Source organism: Notothenia rossii (genome assembly GCF_949606895.1).
Source record: "Notothenia rossii genome assembly, chromosome: 7".
Classification (NCBI taxonomy): Eukaryota; Metazoa; Chordata; class Actinopteri; order Perciformes; family Nototheniidae; genus Notothenia; species Notothenia rossii.
In genome coordinates this window covers 7404089-7429178 of record NC_136905.1, presented here as the reverse complement: position 1 = coordinate 7429178, position 25090 = coordinate 7404089, and the positions used below count along the sequence as shown (strand labels likewise).

At 39.9% G+C, this 25090-nt stretch overlaps 2 protein-coding genes across 3 annotated transcripts; one reads left to right on the top strand and one right to left on the bottom strand.

Annotated features, from left to right (window-relative positions):
• The first annotated feature begins 4574 nt into the window (after positions 1-4574).
• LOC307045667 (uncharacterized protein) lies at positions 4575-12959 on the top strand. Its single transcript, XM_079691484.1, has 7 exons — positions 4575-5050; positions 5806-5941; positions 6027-6152; positions 10352-10501; positions 12059-12109; positions 12195-12308; positions 12479-12959. Exons 2-7 carry the CDS (start codon positions 5806-5808, stop codon positions 12580-12582), a joined length of 681 nt encoding a protein of 226 aa, XP_079547610.1. The 5' UTR covers positions 4575-5050; the 3' UTR covers positions 12583-12959.
• On the bottom strand, positions 10620-24479 carry LOC307045665 (uncharacterized protein). Of its 2 annotated transcripts, XM_079691481.1 has the most exons (11): positions 24023-24476; positions 23699-23768; positions 23467-23527; positions 22454-22564; positions 21759-21899; positions 19084-19153; positions 17360-17406; positions 16270-16395; positions 13910-13932; positions 13711-13816; positions 10620-13549 (listed from the first exon to the last, which is right to left on the bottom strand). In XM_079691481.1, the coding sequence occupies exons 2-11, from the start codon at positions 23765-23767 to the stop codon at positions 13269-13271; spliced, it is 1035 nt and encodes a 344-aa protein (XP_079547607.1). In that variant the 5' UTR covers position 23768; positions 24023-24476; the 3' UTR covers positions 10620-13268. The 2 variants fall into 2 exon arrangements, with proteins under 2 accessions (XP_079547607.1, XP_079547606.1); XM_079691480.1 differs by lacking the exon at positions 23467-23527 and having other exon boundaries at positions 24023-24479.
• Positions 24480-25090: the final 611 nt, after the last annotated feature.

Sequence of the window (25090 nt, the reverse complement as noted above, 5' to 3'; positions counted from 1 at the left end):
ATACACTTTGCTAAGGACATGTATTAATCAGAACTACTTTCTGACAAAGATAAAATTGTCCAAATAGCTGACAGGTCTTTGCATTAAGTTGAGGAAGAATCATATTTGGGACAGGGGGTGGTTGGAGTTTCAGATGTGGTTTTCTCATCACATTAGTAGATAAAACGAAACCTTCAGCAAGGTTAGCTAGAGGTAAGCAAGACACTTTGATGATCTGATCATTTGTATCAGAAGTAACGTTTTTTTTAACGCCAAATAGGCTATAACATTTTAAACAACCCATACACTGGTTGTGAATGTTAAAATAAAGTTATTGACATTATGTTGATTGGATTTTACTGAGAGTGAGACACAGGTCATTTAAGGTTGTCATAAGGAAAGTTAAATGCATGATAAATAACATTTTGGAAGTCACTGAATTGGATCCAACCCACAGAAAAACAAGGATATACGTTTTTCTTTATTGTAAATGTAGTTTGTGGATAAAGAAAGAATGAATAGGTCTACAGACAGTTAAAAAAAACTTTGGCATATCCTGCATATTTCTGCGACACTTGTTTGGCAGCCTGTTGACTTCCCTGTCGCACTCATAAGAATAAACTCGAATTTAAAACCACAAATCAACCTGAACACTGACTTGTTTACCGATAACGTTGACGTATTAAAAAGTAGTTAATCTACACTCATTTTCTTACTGTTTTATCAATGGTTTCGATTTAGTTCCCACCACAAAACGCCCACCGCAGAAGTCTGATATGAATCTCCTCTTCCCACAGGCTGACATTCAGAGATATTTTACCGACACTTACCTGGACAAACACCGTGGAGAATCTCTTTTACCGTAGGTCCATAACTCGAGAGGAATGTAGATTTAATTTCATATAACTTCGTATTATTTGGTATAAAAGTAGAAGCGGAGCGACGGCGCCACTGGCCCGGCTGAGCATGAGCGGGGGAGGACTGAATACGGGAAATAGCCGCGTCACGAGACTTCTTGGAAGTGTGAAGCAAGTTAGACAAGGCAACTGAGAGCTCAAAGTGAACACACAAACACATAGGACAAAGTGAGCAATGTACACAGGTGAGGAAGTCTGCAGCTAGCTCACTTTCAGATCAGTTTACATCCCAAAAGATATAGAAGATAGCACAGGTGCAGGTTTACTCAAGTAATTAAGCAGTGATGGAAAGTAACTAAGTAGAGGTGGGTGAAGTACTCAGATGTTGTACTTAAGTAGAAGTACAAGAGTGTAGGAATACTCCTGCATTCAAAAATGTTACTCAAGTAAAAGTGCAAAAGTATTAGCATCCAAATATACTTAAAGTACCAAAAGTAAAAGTAGTCATTGTGCAGATTGGTCCATTTCAGAATAATAGATATGATATGTTTTATAATGATTGATAATTAAAGTGTTCTCAAAGCTGGTTAAGGTGCAGCTAGTTTGAAGGACTTTGTATACTGCAGGGTAGCTTGTGAATTTACTCCAGGTGGAACTAAAGTCTGATTTAACACTTGATTATATTTCACATCATTAATCCAAAACCTGCAAAGCAACTAAAGGTATTAAACAAATGTTATGTAGTGGAGTAAAAGTAAACGATGCACCTCTGAATTGTAGTGGGGCAGCAGAAGTATAAGTTTAGATGCAGTTTGGACTAATAAATACATTATTTATGCTGTTTTACTGGTTGGGTTTCTGCCTGTATCAAAGTGTACTACTGTTAACATCAGGGTCCCATGATTTGGTACGGTTAGACGGAAGCTCTTTAGTGCAGCGGGCAATCCTAAAATAAATACAGACTTAAATAACAAGTGTACATTAAAGAGTCTTAAACATGTGTTTAGTAATTGTAATGTTATGTTTCATGTCTGTTTACATGTTTATTTTCTTGTATACTTCTTGTAATTGGCTTTCTTTTTCTTTTCTTTTTTTCATTATGAATCACAAGTTGCATTATCATAGATTCTACTTTTGGAGGGGGGGCTACAGAACCACCCATGTTGTTGTATATAACAATAAAGCTTTTGAGTCCTTGAAGTATGACTCGATGCACTGTAATTATGGGCCACAGTGATAGGCTGGTACTTGATATAGGGACCGAGCAGAGCATGGAGTCACGTGACTTTTCTGGTACATTACATGAAAGAGCTCAGTCAGCAGAGCAAGTACCTCCTCAGAAAAACCACATCCTTCCTCTTCAGTGAGCTGTGTCTTCATCTTTCTACTGTTCCTCCTCCTCCTCGCTGTCTTCTGTCTGCCTCTGTCTCTGTGTCTTATGCATGTAAGTGTCAAACAATTCCACTAACACATCTGCCACACAGACACTTTAAATAGGCCTTTTCTTACATGCACGTGCACTGCTGAGTTTCCTACAGCCTGACCTGGAAACTGATCTGAGTGCATGTTTCCAGTCAAGCAAAAACTAGTTTAAATGTGTATGACTAGTTTACTTGGATGAGATCAACTATAGAGTGAAAGAATAACGCGAGACACATGTCCTTCAATAGAGAAAACAATTTGTTTGAACATTGCAATCACATGAACTTAAATACAACTTTAAGCCTCCCAACGTAAATGAGTTGCTTTTTTCTTTAATTATTGTATGAATGCACTTGTATATAGCTTTTTACATTATCAGAACATCCTCAGCAGGTTCCTGGCAAGTTCTTATCTAGTCAAGCAGTCTAAAACTGAAACCTGAAGATAAGCATGACCAGGTTTGCGCTGTGATTTTAATGTGGAGTCATCTCTCTTACAGTCACCCCTGTACTCTGTGTCAGTGGCGCCAAGAGCCCCTCCACAACCCTTAGGCCCCGTTTCACATTCTGACAGGAGATCACGTGTGGTTGTGGCTTCGTTTCTGTGAAGAACTGACGAAGATAAGATGATGGTGAAAGTGCCAAGTTGAAAAAACTCCACATCACATACTTTAGGCTGCACCACAGTCTCCTGTCACAAAGTACAAACACTTGGTTACAGTTTGCATACATGGGCATTCTTCCTCATCCACACTCTCGCTCATGTATCCGCTGCGCAAAGAGTAGTGAGTCAAACTGGCCAGGAAAACATGCTGGCTTGCAAACTGCAAATATAGACCGGATGCACAAGTATTTTGTTGTATACTGCATTTGACATACTCAGTATTAAGACATACTTAATCTTTCTCTGTCAGACTAAAATGGGTATTGAAACTCGTAGTCAGTTTATGATTCAGTTTAAGATGTCAAGTCAACGCCCCATCTACTAAAGCTGAGAGTGCAGGTTGTCCTCCTTACCTGTCTTGGCTGTTAAATAATACAAAGAGAGCACTTAATGAGTTCAGCCCATTATTAACTTCTGCAGCAGCACTTCAATAGTTTGGTTTATTTTGAGGCGGACATTCCCATATTTTTCTTGTTTTTCTGAGATTGTATCTTTATGGTTTAAAGGTCCGATGTCATGCTTTTCCGGTTATTACCCGTCCCCTTGTGTGTTGTGTTGCTTTTTCTGCATGTAAACGGTCTGCAGAGTCCCAAACCCTCAAAGTACACCCTGTAGTGAGTAAAACTCTAACACAGAAAAGACCTGTCTATGCTGCCCCAGAACGCCTCGTTGGAGATTTCTCTTTTTCCATTGTTTACTTCTTGGGTATAGTGACGCGGAGCCGTTACGTTTGGACTAATCCGCGGACTTCCTCACACACACACACTCGGCGGGACGTTCCGAGGCTCGCTGCTGCGAGGAGCGGGACACTGGTGTGGGGTCGGTGAGACAGCGAGACACCGCGGAACTTAGCCTGAGCACACACACAAACTCCCAGCCAAGCTGCGGCTGTGTGTGTGTGTTTCAGGCTGGGTTTCGATGTGTCTCGCTGTCTCGCAGACGGCCACTGGTTTCACAGGGGGGGGGGGGCAGGAGCTCCAACAAGCCGTTTAGGACAGAGAGTGAATACACATAATTTACAGAGATGCTGTATGAGAAACCAATGTGAGTTTGGAAAATTGAACAGTATAAATATATCTTAGTAGACCTCAGCAATGGAATTATGATCAGTAGAAATGGCCATGGCATCGGACCTTTAAGTCGTTTTGAGTAAAAGCGTCAGCTAAATGAAATGTAACATCTATCAACATCCCCCAAAATTAAACATTACAAATTAAACAAGTACATTCAGACAAATCGTATGAGATAAATCATGTTTGTCAATAAACATATTTCATCATTTTGAAGCATGTGAACTTGTTCAAGTGGAAACCCAAAATACATCTCAAGCCTTGCATAAGATGTCCCCTTCCAAAAACAAAGAGACACTTAGATAATAAAGTGACCTTTACAGAAATGCAGATAAGTAGCTCATCATGACACAAGCAGTTCTCACACTTACAAAGTAAAAACTGTAAAAGCAGGAATGTACCAATCACTCATCGTTCTGTGAATTGACTGTAATATTTTAATCTAATCCGGGCAATTCAAGTCACAGTGGACAGATAATCATCCATCACACGCAGGACATGTCACACACACTATGCATTTAGGAGTCATTCAATATGTTACATGGCACTCAAAACATTTACACAGTTGTTTCTTGAAATGTGAATGTCCTCATGCATGATTAGATGACTAAGCCCCTCTTTGCATCAGCATTCAACTGGTAATGTTCTCTCCTTTATCATCAGGCTGGTAGAAAACTTCACCAACACGAGGGATACGAGTGAAATGAGTGATGCATGATATTTTACTGAAGAGGGCGAGAGTCAAAGACAGGGATAAAAGAAGAGAGGAAGGGAGATTATTTCCAGCCTGAAATAGAGAGTTTTGGTGAAACGAGAGAGATGGCTCGTGTGGAAAAAGTAAGAGGCTGATGGAGGTCTTGTTTTTGTGCACGGAGCCAAGGGTCGCTGCAAAAAGACTGAGACAGGTTGACATATATCAAAAACATCATTCAAATGTTAAGCTCTCAGAATGAGTCATTCGACATTTGATGAACAATCCCCTGACACACTTCTGGTCCCCTGCTCAGTCTCACACTCAGAGGGTCTCTGCTCACATCTCCTCTCGCCTCCTCATCCACGGTAAGTACAAACTGTAAGAAGAGACATTTTAAACCATAGCTGTAAGTCAAACCTGGGGTGATAACTTCTCTTAAATCACTCGCAGTTGGATGTAACGTTTTTTTATTGGTGGTAAGAAGATTTTTCTTTTAATCCTATATTGTATGTTATTGGTAAAGTGTATATACTGCACTGTGTAGCTTCACTGCCAGACTTTCTGTTTATTGTAAAAATCTCCAGTGTTGGAAGAAGTACTTAGTCTAAAAATACTCAGATACAAGTAAAAGTCCTGCTATCAGGTAAAAGTATTAGAATGTACTAAAAGTGCCAAATGTAAAAGTACTGGACCATTTGAGAATCATATATAGTAAATAATTGAATTTTATTTGTTAATACATTCATGTTTTCATCACTTTTGAAGCTGGTAAAGGTGGGGTTCATCGTAATGATACATTATATAAATAAACGGTAGGATAGCCTGACTTGCAATGCATAATTTTAATACAAATAACGATCCATGTCTTTGATAATAATATATCATAATGTATTGGTTAAATTGTATTTTGTATTATTATTATTCCTAATCTGCAAAGTAGCTCAAGCTGTAAAGTAAAAAGTAACATTAAGTAAAAATACTTAAGTATCTCAAATGTGTACTTAAGTACAGTACTTGACTAAATATACTTAGTTACATTTGACCACTGTGTTCTTTCACTCAATGCCTTTTGAATATATTTACCTCCTCCTCCTCCTCTCTTTTTTCTTCTTCTTCCCAGATGCAGCCACTTTGTTATTTCTCTCTCCTGTGCACTCTCTCTTCCCTCTCCTCTGTGTTGTCTCTACACTGCTCTGACAGACACTATGCCTGGCCAGTGGACACACCTACGTTATGCTGCGGCAAATGCGCGCCAGGTACAAAAATCATAATGTCTCCTTTACACATTTCAAAGTTTAGATGCAAACAGACAATAACCTTTAATTCGTGTGTGTATTCCAGGTGAGCGTATGGTTAAGCGTGACACACTCACTTGTGTACATGAGTGTGGACCCTGCAAGGGGACACTGTACAGGGATACCTACAATGAGAAGCCGAGCTGTGAATTTTGTGGACATTGCAATAAATGTGAGTATTTTCACAGCTTTTCTGTTGGATGTGAGAGAGGCCTGAATTGGGTCAAAATGCTACGACACAGAAACAGCTTCAGTGACAGCATGATTTCATAATGGTTCATATGATGTTATATATTAGTTTAAAGGGGTCCTATTATGCTTTCTGTGGTTCCCCTTTCCTGTAGTGTTATATGGTGCATGTAAATGTTCTGCAAAGTCTAGCATCCCAAAGTTTGTTTCCTTCCCCAACATAGTGACATCACTAGGTAACACTCCACTTCTGTAGGCTAGCGCTCCTACACATTGCACGTGATGGGTTAAGGGGCGGGACATCTCTAAGCGGTTGTCCAATCACAACAGAGCCTGCCTAAGCTAACCAATCAGAGCACACTGGGCTCTGGTTTCAGACAGAGGGTGAAAAGAGGTGCTGCAGCACAGGCAGTATGAGAACACTAAAGAGCTTTTTGAACATTAAAGCATGGAGACATGTCCCAGTTGAGACACTACATACTAACCTGAAATGTGCAGAATAGGGCCTCTTTAATCCAGCTCACAGAGACTGATTCTTGCACATACAGGAGATTTAAACCCTCATTGTTCAACAGTTTCCACCCTGATAATGCATGTATGAAAGCCCAAGAAACAGAAAGTAAACATCTAACTTGATTATAAGACTGGATCATTAACATATACAGGTTAAGAAGAGTCTAGTCATCTTGAAGATGAAACAGAAACATTGATGTTTTGATTAGAAGTGATTCATCAATACTCTAGAAATACTGTCTGCTACCCCCTCCCTCTGGGTAACATTCTGGTTCTCATTTAGTTTGAAGTGAGTGATTAATCCTTAGTCTGGACTGGAGTCAGGTCCAGGCTTGTTACTCAACATTTCTTTTAAAGACAACATGCTTGTTACTCAACTCTGTCTTTGTCATGATTTCTGAGAAGTTTGCCCAAAGAGACTCAAAGGGTCACAGATAGGAGGGGATTTCCCATCGTGTGTCATGGTGGGAGACAGTCAGAGAGAGAATAGTTGGGGTCTGAGAAACCCTCTGTGAAAAGGGAGGTTATTAGGGTGGGATTCTGCAGCATTAAAGAGGCCCTGTTATGTTTTAGGGGGAAATTCCCTTTCCTGTAGTGTGTTGTAGGTTTCAGTGCATGTAAATGGTCTGCAAAGACTACAATCCCTGCGTTCGCTCCAGAGGGAGTTTCTCTCCCTGAAACGCCTCCATTGGACTCCTTCGTTTACTTCCATAACATAGTGATATCACACTATTGCAGGGGTGTCAAACTCAAATACACAGTGGGCCAAAATAAAAAAAATGGGTACTAGTCGAGGGCCGGACTGGTTCAATGTTTATTGCAAAACTTAATGAAATGAACTTATTGCACATATTAAACCTGGAACTAACAAAGCTTAAATTATTGCCTATAAAAACATTAAATAATCAGTTGCATTCTTTTCTTATGGCTCTATCTGCAGAGTCATTTCTTATGATTACATTTTCCCACAGGCCAACAACAGCTTCAAAAAACTATTTCCCTCAAAGAAAAAAACAAACATGCCCTGTTGTCTCAAGAAAGAAAGTGCAGAAGGAAACATCCATGTAAACTCAGTGTGCTGCTGTGATGCTAGTTCAAGCAGATACTTGGCATCTCATCTTGGGTGCAAGTTCATCAATGTTTGTGTGAAGGTGTGCGTGCAATATACCGGCGGGCCAGATCTAATAGTAAGTCGAAATTATCCTGCGGGCCGAAATTAAATCCACCAATGTCCTGATTTGGCCCCCGGGCCTTGAGTTTGACACATGTGCTCTATTGGCTAGCGCTCCAACCAATTGTACAGGATTGGCTTAGGGACCGGCCAGCTAACCAATCAGAGCAGACTGGGCTCTGGTTTCAGACAGAGGGTGAAAAGAGGACAGGCAGTATGAGAAAAAGAAAGAGCTTTTTGAACATTAAAGCATGGAGACATGTCCCAGTAGACGAACATATGAACCTGGAAATTAGCATAATAGGGCCACTTTAACAACACCCTTAGCAGCACGTGCTACCATTACCATTTTTTTGGTCAATTGATTCATTCATAAAACAAACAAATATCGATATAATATGTAATATAATACTGCAAATCTGCACCAAAATGTAAGTCATCACAAGTACAGACAGGAAGAGTTTAAAAAATGAAAGACCATCATCTTGACGGGGAAAAAAGACCGAAATGTGGTAAACATCGGAAAGAGACTCAGACGCTAAGGCCTCTGCTAAAGAGGAGCAAAAACAGCCTGTTGTGCTTATTCTTAAATGTCACTGTGAACCCAGAGGGGAAAACACAAGTCTGTGAATTTGACTTTCACGTCTGCACCTAAACGTTCTCACATAATGTAAGGGCAAGCCTGTTTGGATTCAATGTGTACAGTGCAGCTGTCAACAAACCTTTTACACTGCGGGTTTTAAGGTGGGTGTTGAAATGTCAAATAATATGCCAATTAACGGCTATGGAAACTAATTCATGTGGAAATGATTTAACCCACACAAAAACCATGCACTGTCGTTGCAATACAACAGTGATGATACTTCAATACACTTTGGTCTTCATTGGATTGATGTTTGTAAGGATTTGGGTGTGCAAAAAGGAATCATGCCACATATTAACTCTTAAATGATAGATGTTTACTTCCAGTGGTGGGGATTTTTTTACTGGGTGGACGGGGCGGGGGGAGACACGATGGACGCGCTCGTGAACTGTCAACGGGGGGGGGTTGGGGGTACCTCTGTGTCGCCTGTCAGCTGAACATGATGCCGTTTAAACAATATAATAATAAAGGGCGGTGCCGGCCGTCAGCGAACCGATCCGGCCTTTCTGCGCGACTCAAATGTGTGACATAGTCTCAATTTGTGGGACACGGTACAATTAATAAAAATGCCTTGTGCAGTCCTGCACAAAGTGGCACACCTGGTCACCCTACACACACACACACACACACACACAAACACACACACACACACACACACACACACACACACACACACACACACACACACACACACACACACACACACACACACACACACACACACACACACACACACACACGCTTCAAATCAAGTTGCATAAATGCTTGAGCTACGTTTTTATTATAATTACTGTGAAATCTGCCTATTATGTTTTCGTCATTATTAAAACAAATACACACTTAGTTGCAACTGATAACACTGGCAATGATTTTATATTTATTAGACTGTAGAAAAAAAATCATGCTTCAAATAAGTGTGGGTACGGCGTACCCCGGCGTCCAACGCCCACTACACCACTGTTTACTTCAGTATAAGGTCGTACTCTCCTGAGGCTTTCCGGACGATTTCTTTTTTTAATTGTCTGTAAATTATTCAGTTTTAAGAGTAAAGATCTTTGCATTGAATCTGCAGGAACTCTCAAGCTTTATACTTCATTCTGTCTATTTCTGTTTGATTCATATCCAAGATAAACACGTGTTGGAATAATGGCTATGTTGAAATGTACTACTTTTAGTCGATATATATAGGCCTACAGCCTTATTCAAATGATATTACCATACCTTGTCAGGCGTAAGGTTATATATTGCAGAGTTTATAATAATCTAGTTTAAATCGTGTTTGTGAAGTCCTTTTAATGCCAGTTTTGGGAACAGAGGAGTATGACTGTGTATGACAAGAATGCATTGAAGATAGTTCATGTAAAATACGGTCTGATACTCAAGTTCAGTGAAATGTAACCACTCCCATCTGCAGTTCTCTCTGAGCAATAGCCCTAAATGACACAAAATGTAATTATGGTTGTGTTTGTTGTAGTTTAATGACTATGTTGGACTGGTAAGTGTTTTGTAATGACTACAGGGACCCATACTATTGCTATTTGTGAGTTCATATCGAAGTATGCTCGTAAAAACATTTAGTAAAAGGCTTAAATGTGCAATCAAAGTGAAATACGGCTTCACTGAGTAATAACAGTTGTGTCTTACGTTACAAATATCCTTCAAAACTGAGAATAAAAACCGTCCTGTGACTGAAACCCAGAATCTTAACCAGCCGTGCCCAGAGTGTGACTCATTCCTCATTGTTTGATTCATGTCATGTTTTACAGGCAACCTTAGTGCATTTGGTTCATCACGGACACACTGTTTGTAGTTATAGTAAAGAAACCATGATACTATTCTCTGCATCTTCTTATAGCAAACATGGCGTATGCTTCAAACTGCAACTCCACTCACAACGCAGTGTGCCGATGTAACGCCGGCTACAAGTTCAGAGATGCATCCCGCAAACAGTGTACGCCGATACCACCAACCACCACCGAACCTACACCTGCTCCACCCACTACAGGTGAGCCTATCTGCGTGTCAGCTGTACATTAAAAACTAACTAACTTAATAAAAGACAACCGTTTCCCAGTCCGTTCACATGCACAGGAATGCACCATTCTTCCAGAAAAAGACACATATTTTCAGAAAAGAAACATAAATAACATTTAATTTGTTGCTCAATTGAATTCGACATATATTACGGAACAGAGCAGGTTGAAAGTTTACAAAGGAATCCACTAAATTAACATAAACAACATATCTGATTCAGTTTCTGATGCAGTCTTTTGTTAAAGGTAATACGTTTGCTGATCATTCATGAAAAAAGGGAAGTGAAAACCAAAAAAAATCCACTTTTTAACTGCTTTGCTTTCAATCACATGACACACATCCAACCCTGCGTATCACTGTAGCTTTGGGGTGGTACAGACTGCAGCCCTAGTGGGAATATACACAACACATTACACACACAATACATAAGCATTTTTGTAGATTATTTTAGCAATCTTAAGAGTTAAGAACACATTATTTGATTAAGTTCAGTGACATTGCATCTACTTACATCTGTACTTATCTATATACTTTGTCTAAACCCTGCACCTTCATTGTTTTCTGTTATATATATTTGAATTCTGGTTGGATGCAAACTGCATTTCGTTGTGCAATGACGATAAAGTTGAATCCAATCTATTTTTAAAGAGAACAAATTATTGACAGCTGATAACCAAACATGTAGGAATACAAGATTTTTGTTTTGTGCAAATGTTATTATTCTGCATTAAAGGGAGAATTCTGCACATTTGATGAGGATATCCAATCAGTGTTGATGAACAAACTCCTCATGCAATGCTTCGACTTCATTTACCACGAACACTGATTGGACATCCACATTAAAAGCACTTCTTCACAGTGTGTTCTTCTTATTATTATATTCTTAAAATAATATATAGGTGTCTTTTCTCTTTTGAGGCACTCAGCCAATACACAAAATAGTAGATATCAAAGTGGATAAAGACTTCTTTCTTACACGTTTTGCTATTTAGCTACTCTTTAAATAGTTTTCAGTTTCCGTGGTGTTAGTTCACACACGCACGCACAAAGACACACACACACACACACACACACACACACACACACACACACACACACACACACACACACACACACACACACACACACACACACACACACACACACACACACACACACACACACACACACACACACACACACACACACACACACACACACTCTCGCTCTCTCTCTCGCTCTCTCTCTCGCTCTCTCTCTCACACACACACACACACACACACACACACACACACACACACACACACACACACACACACACACACACACACACACACACACACACACACACACACACACACACACACACACACACACACACACACACACACACACACACACACACACTGGGTGACAGGAGTTAATTATAAACCATTTTGTGTATTTATATATCGGGACTTCCTGATCAGATAAAATAAAGGAGTGAGCTCACGATCTAATCTGAACCATGTAAAGTCAAATGTTTCCAATGAACTCTGTCTCCCTGCAGTCCTGAAACCTGGCCTCACTACAGCCTGGCCGCCTGCTCCACAGCTCAGAGGTAAAGTTCTGTCTGTGCCAATCAAACAAGGAAATAACTGAACTCTCTCCAGTGTATTTCATTCTATAAATGTCTCTCTCTCAAGTTCTTACAGATACCGTGTGGTTCCTGGTGATTATTGCCCTCCTGTGTGCAGGACTTGCAATCGTTTTTGTCGCAAACATAAAGCCCTTTCTGCACTGGATCAAATCCATGAATGGTTAGTCATTAACATAATGAAGCAGTTAACCCTGAGTATACACACAAAGGGAGTGCACTGAGAGTATCATTTTATGTTGTGCACACATTAGTTTTAAAATTAAAATGGCAACTACCTCGTTTTTTTACCTGAATACTTAAGATATCTTCCCTCTTTCTGTTGTTGCTCAGGCTACTTTTTGGCTAAAGAACCTGCACCGGTACTGGCATGCTCCGAGGACGAAGAAGTGTCCACGCCTATCCAGGAAGTGGTCGGGAAATGTGAATGTGTATGAGTGAAAGAAGAGCTCCAGAATAGGAACATTTACTGCAAAACATCTCTTTGGACATTAAGGGCAAACGGGGGCAAACGTCCCTCGGCCCATGATAGAAATGGAAGAACAGATTTCAAAACTGCTACTGTTTTCCGGGGAACCTTGACTGTCTGACATCTGTGACGTTAAGATGATGAATAGGATTGGAGAACTTCAAAAACCAAATGTGACGCTGTAACTGTGCATGAGTTCGAAACTGTGCCGGTGGTATGTACTATGGTACATTTATAGATGTAAATATAAACAGACTTTTAAGATTTTTCAAATATGAATGTTTTGATTTCTTTATGTTTCTACTCAGCTTTCTTTATTCTGAATAAAGTTTTATTGTAACCAAATCGAGTAATATTCACGTACAACATCCAGGTCTGACACTTTTAAAGAGAGCAGAGTGAAGAGTATTTACATGATAACTTACACAGGAGATCCCCTCCAGCTGTTCTTCCCAAAGTTCAAGTCTCTGGTGTGCTTCGACCACATTTCTTCCCAGAAGCTGCAGATAACAATGTCTCTGCTGCATGGCACTGGGATCCCTTCACAGTTTGCCAAAGGCTCCACATTCATCTGTTCTGTAGTTACTTAAAAAAAGTCTGGATGCCGGCGGTCGTAAACCACCGACATAAATCGTCTGGGATATTTAGGACGCGTTATAGCGATTCCTCTTTGGACACATGGCATTCTTTTCCTTGCTCCTGGGAGGGAAAGAAAATGCTGTCAGCCTCTCCGCTCCCCTCCTCCTCAGAGAGATGGATGCTGGGAGAGGATGTGGGGTGAAACACAGGACAGCCTCTCTCCTCTTCCTCTTCCTCTTCGCTCGTCACTCTCTCGGCCGTCTTCCCGCAATGGACCATCGTTGGACCGACTTGTCCCGTAAACTGATTGAGGAGGCCGAAGATAACCGTCCCTGGATTATAGACGTAGACTGGAACTAAAGAAAGAACAAACAAAGAGTGGACGTTGTCATTTACCCGAAGAACACACATTCATAACAGGAGCACAGCTGCATCTTTCGCTTGTTTTATTTTCTTAATGACTCCACAAAGTGAGTAATGTATTTCCCATGGATGTTTTAGTTTCACTCATCAGTACCCTGATTGGCTGCAGAGAGGCCGGCCGGCGGCTGCTTGGCACTGAATGAGTCTCTGGGCGGCGGATGAGTCGATTCCTGCGGCTTGTGAGAAGCATCTCCTCCTCCCTGAAGAGAAACGTGTCTGTCAGTGTGAGGCGGGCAAACCAGAAGGGATGAGATTTATGTAGAAATATGCACGAATGAAACGTGGAAACTTACCTCACTGCATAACTTTGCAATAGCTGGAAAACAATAGAAAACACATGAATACAAAGTCCGTTTTTCACACATGAAGAAGCCGATGACACATTTCTAATCAGTTGTTTCTTAAAGATGACAAAGACTGTTGTATTGTTTTTGAGGTATAACAATGGTTTCCAAAGGCTTACATCCAGCACAGGCATAATGAGAAGCATAAAGAAATCATTGAACATTAAAGGGGCCCTAATTTGCAAATGTTCAACATGTAGTTAGTGTCTCTACTTTAAAGAGTTCTCTCCTGCTGATGTTCAGGTGTATATCAGTATGTAGTGTCTCTACTTTAAAGAGTCCTCTCCTGCTGATGTTCAGGTGTATATCAGTATGTAGTTCCTCTACTTTAAAGAGTCCTCCTGCTGATGTTCAGGTGTATATCAGTATGTAGTGTCTCTACTTTAAAGAGTCCTCTCCTGCTGATGTTCAGGTGTATATCAGTATGTAGTGTCTCTACTTTAAAGAGTTCTCTCCTGCTGATGTTCAGGTGTATATCAGTATGCAGTGTCTCTACTTTAAAGAGTCCTCTCCTGCTGATGTTCAGGTGTATATCAGTATGTAGTGTCTCTACTTTAAAGAGTCCTCTCCTGCTGATGTTCAGGTGTATATCAGTATGTAGTGTCTCTACATTAAAGAGTCCTCTCCTGCTGATGTTCAGGTGTATATCAGTATGTAGTGTCTCTACTTTAAAGAGTCCTCTCCTGCTGATGTTCAGGTGTATATCAGTATGTAGTGTCTCTACTTTAAAGAGTCCTCTCCTGCTGATGTTCAGGTGAATATCAGTATGTAGTGTCTCTACTTTAAAGAGTCCTCTCCTGCTGACGTTCAGGTGTATATCAGTATGTAGTGTCTCTACTTTAAAGAGTCCTCTCCTGCTGATGTTCAGGTGTATATCAGTATGTAGTGTCTCTACTTTAAAGAGTCCTCTCCTGCTGATGTTCAGGTGTATATCAGTATTTAGTGTCTCTACTGGGACATGTCTTCATGCTCTAATGTTCAAAAAGCTCTTTATTGTTCTCATACTGCCTGTGCTGCAGCACCTCTTTTCACCCTCTGTCTGAAACCAGAGCCCAGTCTGCTCTGATTGGTTAGCTGGCCGGCTCTGTTTTGATTGGTCAACCGCTTAGAGATGTCCCGCCCCTTAGCCTATCACGCACAATGTGTTGGAGCGGCAGCGAATAGAAACATGTGTTTCATAGTGATGTCATTATGTTACAGAAGTAAAAAAAAGGGGTCTTGAGGTGTTTGGGGCAGGGTAGTACGGCCTTTAGATTTAAGTCTTTGCAGACCATTGACATGCACAAAAACCTATGCAACGCACTGCAGGAAAGAGGAACCCTAGAAAAGTACCATAGAGAGACGAAGTCCCTCCCTTTCCGGGGGAGCTCCATGGGACCGTATTTCGGAAAGGTATGTATTGAAGTCAATGGAGAGAGAAAGATTATCTTTCGATCCCGTTTGAATTGTGCCACGAATTACACATATGATGTTTGTCAATTTAAAAGATAATTTTGCAAGTCAAAAAAATTAAAATGTGTCGTAAAACTGTGAAGTAACACTTTTTTTGTGTGAAACCGCTCAATGAACTACAACTCCCATCTCGCACCACACACCAAGACGGCCGTCACGTTGGCACATTTCACTTCTTTCTTTCAGAATGAGGCGGAAAGTATTAAAAGAGGTGAAAATCACTCCAAGTCTGGGCATGTTGAGAGCTGTACACACAAGGGGAGTTAGTCGGTTCCGTAAGAGCCAGCATGCGGGACCGGGATTCTGGGATTTGTAGTCTTTCTAGACTTATATTTCAACAGTTTTAAGACAAACTGTGTCTTTTTTGACATGGAAATGATTTTTTAAATTGACAAACATCATATGTGTAATTCGTGGCTCAATTCAAACGGGATCGAAAGATAATCTTTCTCTCTCCATTGACTTCAATACATAATTTTTCCGAAATAAGGTCCCATGGAGCGGAAGTAGATGGACGGGCCTCTGCCTCTCTATAGGACCTCTTTAAAGGCTTTTTAACAGGATTGGGGGGTTACTTTAAAAATGTATACTGTTAATAATGAATGACTACCTGATGTACAAAATGTAACCTAATGTTAGTATTGAAAGATAAAAGTAATGTAACATGATTACTACATCTACTATCTTTTTATTGTATCCTAATTATTACATATTCCCGTTAATCCGTTACTTCCCATGCCTGGCTTCCAGAAAACAGTTTTTATTGTTTCCCCAGAGTTGATGTCATCATAAAGTTAAGGGTTTGATTGGTTAATGAGCAGCAACTGAGCCTGTCCAGGATGTCCAGCACATCTCACCTCGCTTGAAACACGATTCCTCTGCGTTTTCATCTCGGTTTGAGCGAAAGAAGAACAGGATCAAAAGGGCCAAACATCCCAGAGCCACCGGACACAAGATGGCCTCCAGCCGAACGCTCTTCCCGCCTGAGAGAAATCAAAACAAGAGTTAAAGTCCACTTCAGAATAATATATATGATATGTTTTATAATGATTGATCATGAAAGTGTTCTCAAAGCTGGTAAAGGTGCAGCTAGTTTGAATGACTTTGTATACTGCAGGGTAGCTTGTGGATTCACTCCAGGTGGAACTCAAGTCTGATTTAACCCTTGATTATATTTCACATCATTCATCCACATCTGTAAAGTAACTAAAGGTATTAAATAAACATAGTGGAGTAAAAGTACATCTGAACTGAAGTCGAGTAGAAGTACAAAGTAGCAGAATATGGAAATACTCACTACAGACATGCTTTAGAGCAGGGGTGTCAAACTCAAATACACAGTGGACCAAAATTAAAAAATGGGTACTAGTCGAGGGCCGGACTGGTTCAATGTTTATTGCAAAACGTATTGAAATGAACTTATTGCACATATTAAACCTGGAACTAACAAAGCTTAAATTATTGCCTATAAAAACAACATGAAACATTAAATAATCAGTTGCATTCATTTCTTATGGCTCTATCTGCAGAGTCATTTCTTATGATTACATTTTTCCACAGGCCAACAACAGCTTCAAAAAAACTATTCCCCTCAAAGAACAAACCAAACATGCCCTGTTGTCTCAAGAAACAAAGTGCAGAAGGAAACATCCATTAAACTCAGTTTGCTGCTCTGTGATGCTAGTTCAAGCAGATACTTGGCATCTCCTCTTGGGTGCAAGTTCATCAATGTTTGGGCTCTGAGCTGAGGAGACCCTCAGGATGGAGTGAAGGTGTGCGTGCAATATACCGGCGGGCCAGATCTAATAGTAATTCGAAATTATCCTGCGGGCCGAAATCAAAACCACCAAGGGCCTGATTTGGCCCCCGGACCTTGAGTTTGACACGTGTGTGTACAACATTAGAAATACATTGAAAACACTCTCCAAATAATCTTCTCACTCTCACCTATGTGTGGGTCATGTCCTGCTGGTGGTTCTGGCGTCGGGCGGCAGCTGTGTGAGAAAAAGGTGAAGTGTTTAACATCTTAAAAATGTGACCTTAAGAGCAAGAACTGACTGCGATATCTCTAAGGTTCATAACAAATACTCAAATACACTTTATGTAATACTCTGTGACTTTGAGAGGACTAAAGTGATCTAGATGTAGGGGGACTGTGGCTGCGAGGGAGTGCTGTCGTCTTTAAAACCAGAAGGTTATGGGTTCTATCCCATTCAGTCAACATGTCGATGTACAGGTATATCTCAATACATTTGAATATGTTGGAAAAGTGTATTCATTTCAGTAATTCTATTTAAAAAAGTAAAACTATGGGGTATTGTCAAGAGGAAAATGAGAGACACAAGACCCAACAGTGCAGACGAGCTGAAGGCCACTATTGCGGTTATTTGTGCAAAAGGAGCAGAAACATGAACACACTTTTCAGAGGGCCGACATTTCTGTCTTTAAAATCCTTTTTGTATCGGCCTTACAGTATGTAATATCAGCTGTAAGCCGTAATCATCAGGATTAAAACCAATAAACACTGTTTGTGTGAAATGAATCTATATCGTAAGCTATATGAGTTTCAACTTTTAAAAAATAGAAATACTGAAATCAACTTTTCCACAATATTCAAATGTATGGAGTTGTGCCTGTCTCCTTGGGTAACTTGGTGCTCCTGGTGTGTGTGTGTGCGCGTGCGCGTGTGCTTGTGCGTGTGCGTGTGCGTGTGCGTGTGCGTGTGTGTGTGTGTGTGTGTGCATTACTATACTTGTGGGGACCTAAATCTGTTTACACAGTCACATGTGGGGACTAGCCTCTCTTATGGGGACAAAAGGGAGGTCCCCATGAGGAGAATCATTCATTTTAGGGTGAAGACTTGGTTAGGGTTAGGCATGTGTTGGTTATGGTTAGGATAAGTCTCCAGGAAATGCATGTAAGTCAATGTAATGTCCCCTGAAGTGATGTATACATGGTATGTGGGTGTGTGTGTGTGTGTGTGTGTGTGTGTGTGTGTGTGTGTGTGTGTGTGTGTGTGTGTGTGTGTGTGTGTGTGTGTGTGTGTGTGTGTGTGTGTGTGCGTGCGAGCGAGCGAGCGTGCGTGCGTGCGTGCGTGCGTGCGTGCGTGCGTGCGTGCGTGCGTGCGTGTGTGTGTGTGTGTGTGTGTGTGTGAGAGTGTGTGTGTGTGTGTGTGTGTGTGTGTGTGTGTGTGTGTGTGTGTGTGTGAGTGTGTGTGTGTGTGAGAGTGTGTGTGAGTGAGAGTGTGTGTGAGTGTAGCTTCCCTACAGCAAGTAGTTCTGCTCTGCATGAATGACGTGTGAATGGTTGAATGACTGATAGTATGTAAAGCGCTATGCAGTATAAGAACAGGCCATGTGGTGTCAACCGTCTGAGATGAAGAGGAACATTCAGTGTAATAAGAGACTTAGGGAATGTTGAGAGACGTGTTATTTAATAAGAAAGATGGCCATCTGTTATATTGCAGTTATTAAAGTGAACATATGGTAAACATTTAGCAATTTCATTTAATGTTTTAATGTGGGTTGAATGTGAAAGTATGTACAGCCTGTCTTATGGCTTTCTTTTGGTTTGTTTTCTATTTGTATGTACAGTTGTAGCATTAAGGTTGTCAGAGGAATTCAAAGTTGTTTTAATCCAAAACTCTCTCTCTAAGGAAATGTATGACTTACTTGGGTAATGTGCAGGGCTTTGTGGAAGAGCTGCTTCGTCCCGGGGAAGCTGAGGAAGTCGTCTGTTTATCTGGTTCCCGAAAAAGCAGCAGAAAAACATCCCAGCTTTAATTTCAGATTTAAAAGGACAGACTGTTTACGGGTTGACGCTCTGACCGTGAACTTCATGGTTCATTGTCCGCAGAAACAACCTTCGCTGCATGTTTTCAAATATCTCTCTCTTCCTTCATTTCCTGTCATCTCTCTGCTGTCAAACAACAATGAAGGGTGAAGTACAAGGAAGTAACACATATATTTCAGAAATGATTATCTTCAGAGTACTGTTGTTTCTGTTCCTGTGAAGAGCTGTTAGTTCTCGGGTTGACTGCAAAGCTTTTTTAACATATCGTTTTTTGAACCGTTTCATATCATTTTCCAACGTACTCTTCATTTATTTCTTATTTTTAACGGTATTTAGGAGTAATAATGTTCACAGTTGTCATACCATACACAATTGCTTATCAACGGTATTGAGAATAATTGACATGAGAGTAATTTAAAGGTCCGGACAGGAGCAAACACAGTTTATGTCAGTCGGTAATAATCATATAATTTATTTTTTGTGTGTCATTTTATTTTTGTTTTTATACCTCATATTCTTCTAGTGAATATTCATTGTTTTATTATAACTTGTTACCATTGTTTAACATGTTCATGGTTCTATATAGGGGCCTTGTTTTTTATTTAATGAGTATATGTTTGAGTATATTAATACATGCATACGTAAAGTAGAACTACTAGTAATAATGGGGTATTTTGCACTTTTCTAAATATATGATATGAGTATTCCTTCTGAACTGTTCACCTCCCTGATAGGGGAGCTCATATGAGAGACTTCCTATAACTTATTTTCAGAGGTGGGAAGTAACTAAGTAGATTTACCGTTGAGGTACTTGTACTTTACTTGAGTATTTCCATGTTATGCTGCTGTGTACTTCTACTCCACTACAATTCAGAGGTAAATGGTGTACTTTTACTCCTCTACATGTATTTAATACCTTTAGTTACTTTGCAGATGTGGATGAATGATGTGGAATATAATCAAGTGTTAAATCAGACTTGAGTTCCACCTGGGGGGTATACTACGAAGCAGGATTTTCGCTTAGCCGGCTAACTTCAAGGAAAACTCGGGGTTTCCGGTCCTACGAAGCTGGTTCTCTTTTTAGCAGGCTAGATCTCCATGGTAACTTATGCTGTGCGGCTAACCTGCCCCGGAGCAGGTTAAATTGAAGGCTTAGAGCTCAACTCAGTCAAAGCACTGCCTGCTGACCAATCAGAGCTCAGTGTGCGGAGTTTAAAGCGATCAAGTCATATTACAGGAGAAAGGAAATACAGAAAAGCTGCCGTTGCAGGAAAGACGGCCGGCAAAAATCACCGACTGTGTGAACGTGAACATTAATAGAATATCACCTCCCATCTTCAGAGCAATCTGACTATTATAACATTAGCGTTAAGAAAGCTTACTTAACTATCTGCCACACCATAAGTAACCGGATCAGAGAAACATTAAGTACAGTCCGCGGCATATCACATCATAATTTATCATATATTTCCTTATCTGAGTCAGCTGAGCCGTATCTGGCCGTGCAACACTCACAGTGTCACATAGGCCTACTGTATGCAGAAGTATATTTTAAGCAACACATTAAGTTGACGAAACACTCGAGACAAATGTAATTAAAGTCAGATCGTGTCTTAGACGGGGCAGTGATATCATAAACGTGTTAATGTACGCATTCAAACACTTGTTCTTTTACCAGCTGTATTCACCTTGCAGGTGCAGCTATGTGGCTTTTATCCTGGATACAGTGTTTAAGTCATGGATGTTTAAAGTTTAACGTCTTCAAATTTGTCTAATATTATAGTTGACTTTTCATTCAGGAAGTATGACGCTGCGCTGTCAGTACGCCTCTCCATGTTTGTGATTGGTCGAATGCTCCAAATACCACCCCTTTCATGTGAACGCACACCTAACTAGATCGGGCACGGCTGGCTTGAGCGATCCACTTGATAACCCGCTTCGTACCGTTTAGCGAGAGCGCGTATGTTTTGGATTAGGCCAACCGGCTAACTCAAACATATCCAGGTTAAGTTGAACCAGCTTCGTAGTACAGGCCTCTGGAGTAAATTCACAAGCTACCCTGCAGTATACAAAGTCATTCAAACTAGCTGCACCTTTACCAGCATTGAAAACACTTTAATGACCAATCATTATAAAACATATCATATATATTATTCTGAAATGGACCAATCTGCACGATGACTACTTTGACTTTTGGTTCTTTAAGTATAATTTGATGATAATACTTTTGCACTTTTACTTGAGTAACATTTTGAGTGCAGGACTTTTACTGTAACAGAGTATTACACTCTGGTACTTCTACTTTTATTCAAGTACAAGATGTGAGTACTTCTACTTTTACTCAAAAGATATAAGTACTTCTCCCACCTCTGCTTTTTATCACTGTCACAAAGTACAGTATTTCTCTCTCTCTTACAGTCAGTGCGGTATATTTCGTTTATCATGACGCCCCCTGGTGGTAGAGTCTGTTATGACGGTTTAGAAGTCTGCAGTGTTTTACCTGTTGTTGTTCACCTGTTGTTGTTTACATGTTATTATTGTTGTTGTTGTTTACCTGTTGTTGTTTCCTGTATCTTTTCACAGTCTCTGCAGTTTCTTGACTCTGTGACGTGGTGAGAGCATCTGAAGCCTTCCTCACAGACACACCTCATGTTGGACGAGCGGCTGCAGTTCTGAACCACCTTCAGATGTGACTCTAGGGGAGTGGGGAAATGGAGGTGATTTTAGGGGTTTTTAATCACTGATATTAATGCAGTTCTGTTTTCATTCCTTTAAGGGTAAATGTAACTGAAAAAATGAAAATAATGCTAATAATATTCGCTAAAAATACTGATAATAATAATGCTAATCATAATAATACAAAACAACTTGAAAAATAGGGGGGGAAAGTATGCTTTAAATGCTGATAATAATAATAATGCTAATAATATAAAAAAATATATATATGCTAATAATAATTATAATAATAGTACAAAACATTTATAATAACAACAACAATCCTAAAAAACTAAGAAAATAGGAAAACAATTATATTTAAAACATAAATCACAATAAAAGATCATTTTAATATAAATAAAGAAAATATATAAACATATATAATAATAATCCTAATCCTAATAATGACACAAATATAAGTTCATTTCCAGACATGCAAAGAGATGAATACATTCTCCTTTTATTATTAAAGTTCAAAGCTCGTCTTGGCACCATCATCACTATCGTTGGTGTAAATAACTCGTGTTTCTTTACCTGCGCTGCAGTCTCTGGAGCAGGGGTGGCAGTTTTGTTCACAGTTGAGGTCAAGTGTGTAAAATCCTGCAGGACACGGCACACACTCTGCACACGACCCCCGATACTCACCTGAGGGAGGAGAGAGAGAGAGAGAGAGAGAGAGAGAGAGAGAGAGAGAGAGAGAGAGAGAGAGAGAGAGAGAAGATAATGACAACAACCGGATGAGGTCTCTCGCCCCGAGCGCAGAATAATAAAGGATGTGGTCACACACAGAGAGGGGGCGTCACTTTCATCGAGACAAACAGAGACATGTTGAAGAAATCAGAGGTGGGAGGTACATTTAAAACGCTGTACTTTATACTTCACCTCTGCTATATTCTGTAGACCCATATTTGACTTTTTACACAACTTTCTATTCCACTACAGTTATTGAATTAACAGCTTTAGCGATACTTTACATATTCAGATTATAGGCTATGCAACATAAATTAACAAATTATTTAACACATCATTAAAAGTAAAGATATCCATCCACAGTATAAGTTATTTATAGTAATAATAATAATATATTGCATTTATATAGCGCTTTTCCTGGTGCTCAAAGCGTTTTACAAGCAAGTTAAGAAGACATAAAATTAGTATGAACCGTATTATTATTATTAGTACAAATTAGCTCCATATACATAAATGCATGAATAATCATAATCCAGTACTTTGACATATGACTCTGAAATTGGTCATTACACTTAACAAGTACTTTTTGTACTTTAAGTATATTAAATGGCATTACTTCTGTACTTTTACTTATGCAAGATTTTGAATGCAGTTTTTATACAATGACATGTTGCTCCTTTACTCAGGTACGACTTGAGATCTAAGTACTTCCAGGAACAAATCGATACAGCATCTGTGCTGCGTCGTAATTTCCAGGTTCAAACCATTGCTGATTCCATCTTTAGAAACAGTGAGTCAAATCTAAATAACAGATCGAAGAGACGAATCGAAGTTGCTGACAGCAGATTTCATCCTACCTGCAGGACACTTTTTACACCTTCTCCCTCCTGAAAGCTCGCAATACCGGCTCACATCGTTCTGTGTACACATTCACATGAAATCAATTAGATACACAGCTTCCAAACTCCAGCAAAGTAATACATGTCGTTGCACTTGTGAGCACTTTACAGTAAGTGAGAGGCAAAACAAGGCTTTATTTCCTGCGTGACTCTACAGATATGTGGGTTGATTTACTGAAGACTTTGTTACCAGCGGAGACGAGAGCACCAGCTGTGCAGAAAACATCCAGAAGATCACCAAACATTGCACGAGTCCCATCCTGTAGAGAGAGGGGAGAACATGTCGAAATCAATGGTAGATATCAAGTGGTTAGGTCATACACAAATTAAAGCAGACATCAGTAGACTATCATATTTTAATAAAGAGGCAAGCGCATGCTAAAGAAAAGAGTCAAATGATACCAAAATAAGCAGCAGTGTTTTAAGAAAGTGCACTTTTTGTTGCACCAACAAAGTTATACATTCAGAAATAAGCTGTGACTTTAATATAAGGTGGAAATGTAAAAGATGTTACCTTCAATAGTAAGCGTCTTTTGTTCTCCTCCAGTGGTTTTGTTAACTTCCTCAAGGTGTGACTCTCTTTGGGTTTTTCTGTAACTGTACCTCTCACTCTGCCCATCCTCTGTGTCACCGTTTCCTTGATCTCTGCTCGGCGCTCTCTCACGCACTCTGACGTTTCTGCATCAAAGCCTCATCTCTTTCCATGCAGACTGTGAGACGAATCGAGAAAGAGACGATCTCTGTGCAACAACATGATCGAAGAGCAGATCACGTTATTTCTCTCCCAATTTGATTTCACAGAATAGCTTAATCACCACATTACTGGTGACTGTTGAAGGAGCTAACAAAGTTTCCCTTACCTTAATAAGTGGAATCTTACTTTGCATCGTTCACAGAAAATAAAAAACACTTCCTTGTGATATCCAAGTAGAATCAGTTAAGGCTTAAGTATTACGATCCAACACGTGATTGCAAAAACACTTGGTTAAAAGTAAAAGTCCTGCATTCAAATCTTATTAAAAGTACACAATTGTTGACAGATAATGTTCAACTTCAAAGTCAAAGTACTCTTCCTGTGGTAGAAGTGGCCCTGTTACAGATTTAAAAACAGTAAAGCTGTGGATCTGTTTTCATCTACTTTAAAAGGTTCGGTACCACTTTACAATAAGACTAAAGGGTTTACGAATAGTTTGTAATTCATTTATTAAATAGTGAGCCCACATTTATCTGTACTGCTCAGTCTTATATTGGTTACCTAGCTTACTTCGTCTCCTTCATCAGCCAGGATCCTTGGTATCTGTTGTTCACTGAGTTGATTCTCGCTGAGTAGCCAATATAAGGCTTAGTCATCTTGCCAAATAGTGAGCCTGTGTTGATGTATGCAAACTATGTTAGAACCTATGGTTAGAACCAGTGGTGTAGTGGGCGTTTGACGAGGGGGTACGCCGTACCCACACGTATTTGAAGCATGATTTTCTTCTAACAGTCTAATAAATATAAAATCATTGCCAGTGTTATCAGTTGCAAGTGTGTATTTGTTGTAATAATGACGAAAACATAATAGGCAGATTTCTCAGTAATT

Excerpts from the sequence above, each read along its gene's own strand:
- LOC307045667 (XM_079691484.1), top strand. The coding sequence starts at position 5,806 with ATGCAGCCACTTTGTTATTTCTCTCTCCTGTGCACTCTCTCTTCCCTC. Across the intron at positions 10,502-12,058 it reads ACCTGCTCCACCCACTACAG|TCCTGAAACCTGGCCTCACT; the intron begins GTGAGCCTATCT and ends GTCTCCCTGCAG. Across the intron at positions 12,309-12,478 it reads CTGGATCAAATCCATGAATG|GCTACTTTTTGGCTAAAGAA; the intron begins GTTAGTCATTAA and ends GTTGTTGCTCAG.
- LOC307045665 (XM_079691480.1), bottom strand. The coding sequence starts at position 24,127 with ATGGGCAGAGTGAGAGGTACAGTTACAGAAAAACCCAAAGAGAGTCAC. Across the intron at positions 21,900-22,453 it reads CTCCAGAGACTGCAGCGCAG|AGTCACATCTGAAGGTGGTT; the intron begins GTAAAGAAACAC and ends CCACTCCCCTAG. Across the intron at positions 17,407-19,083 it reads AAGCCCTGCACATTACCCAA|CTGCCGCCCGACGCCAGAAC; the intron begins GTAAGTCATACA and ends TTTCTCACACAG.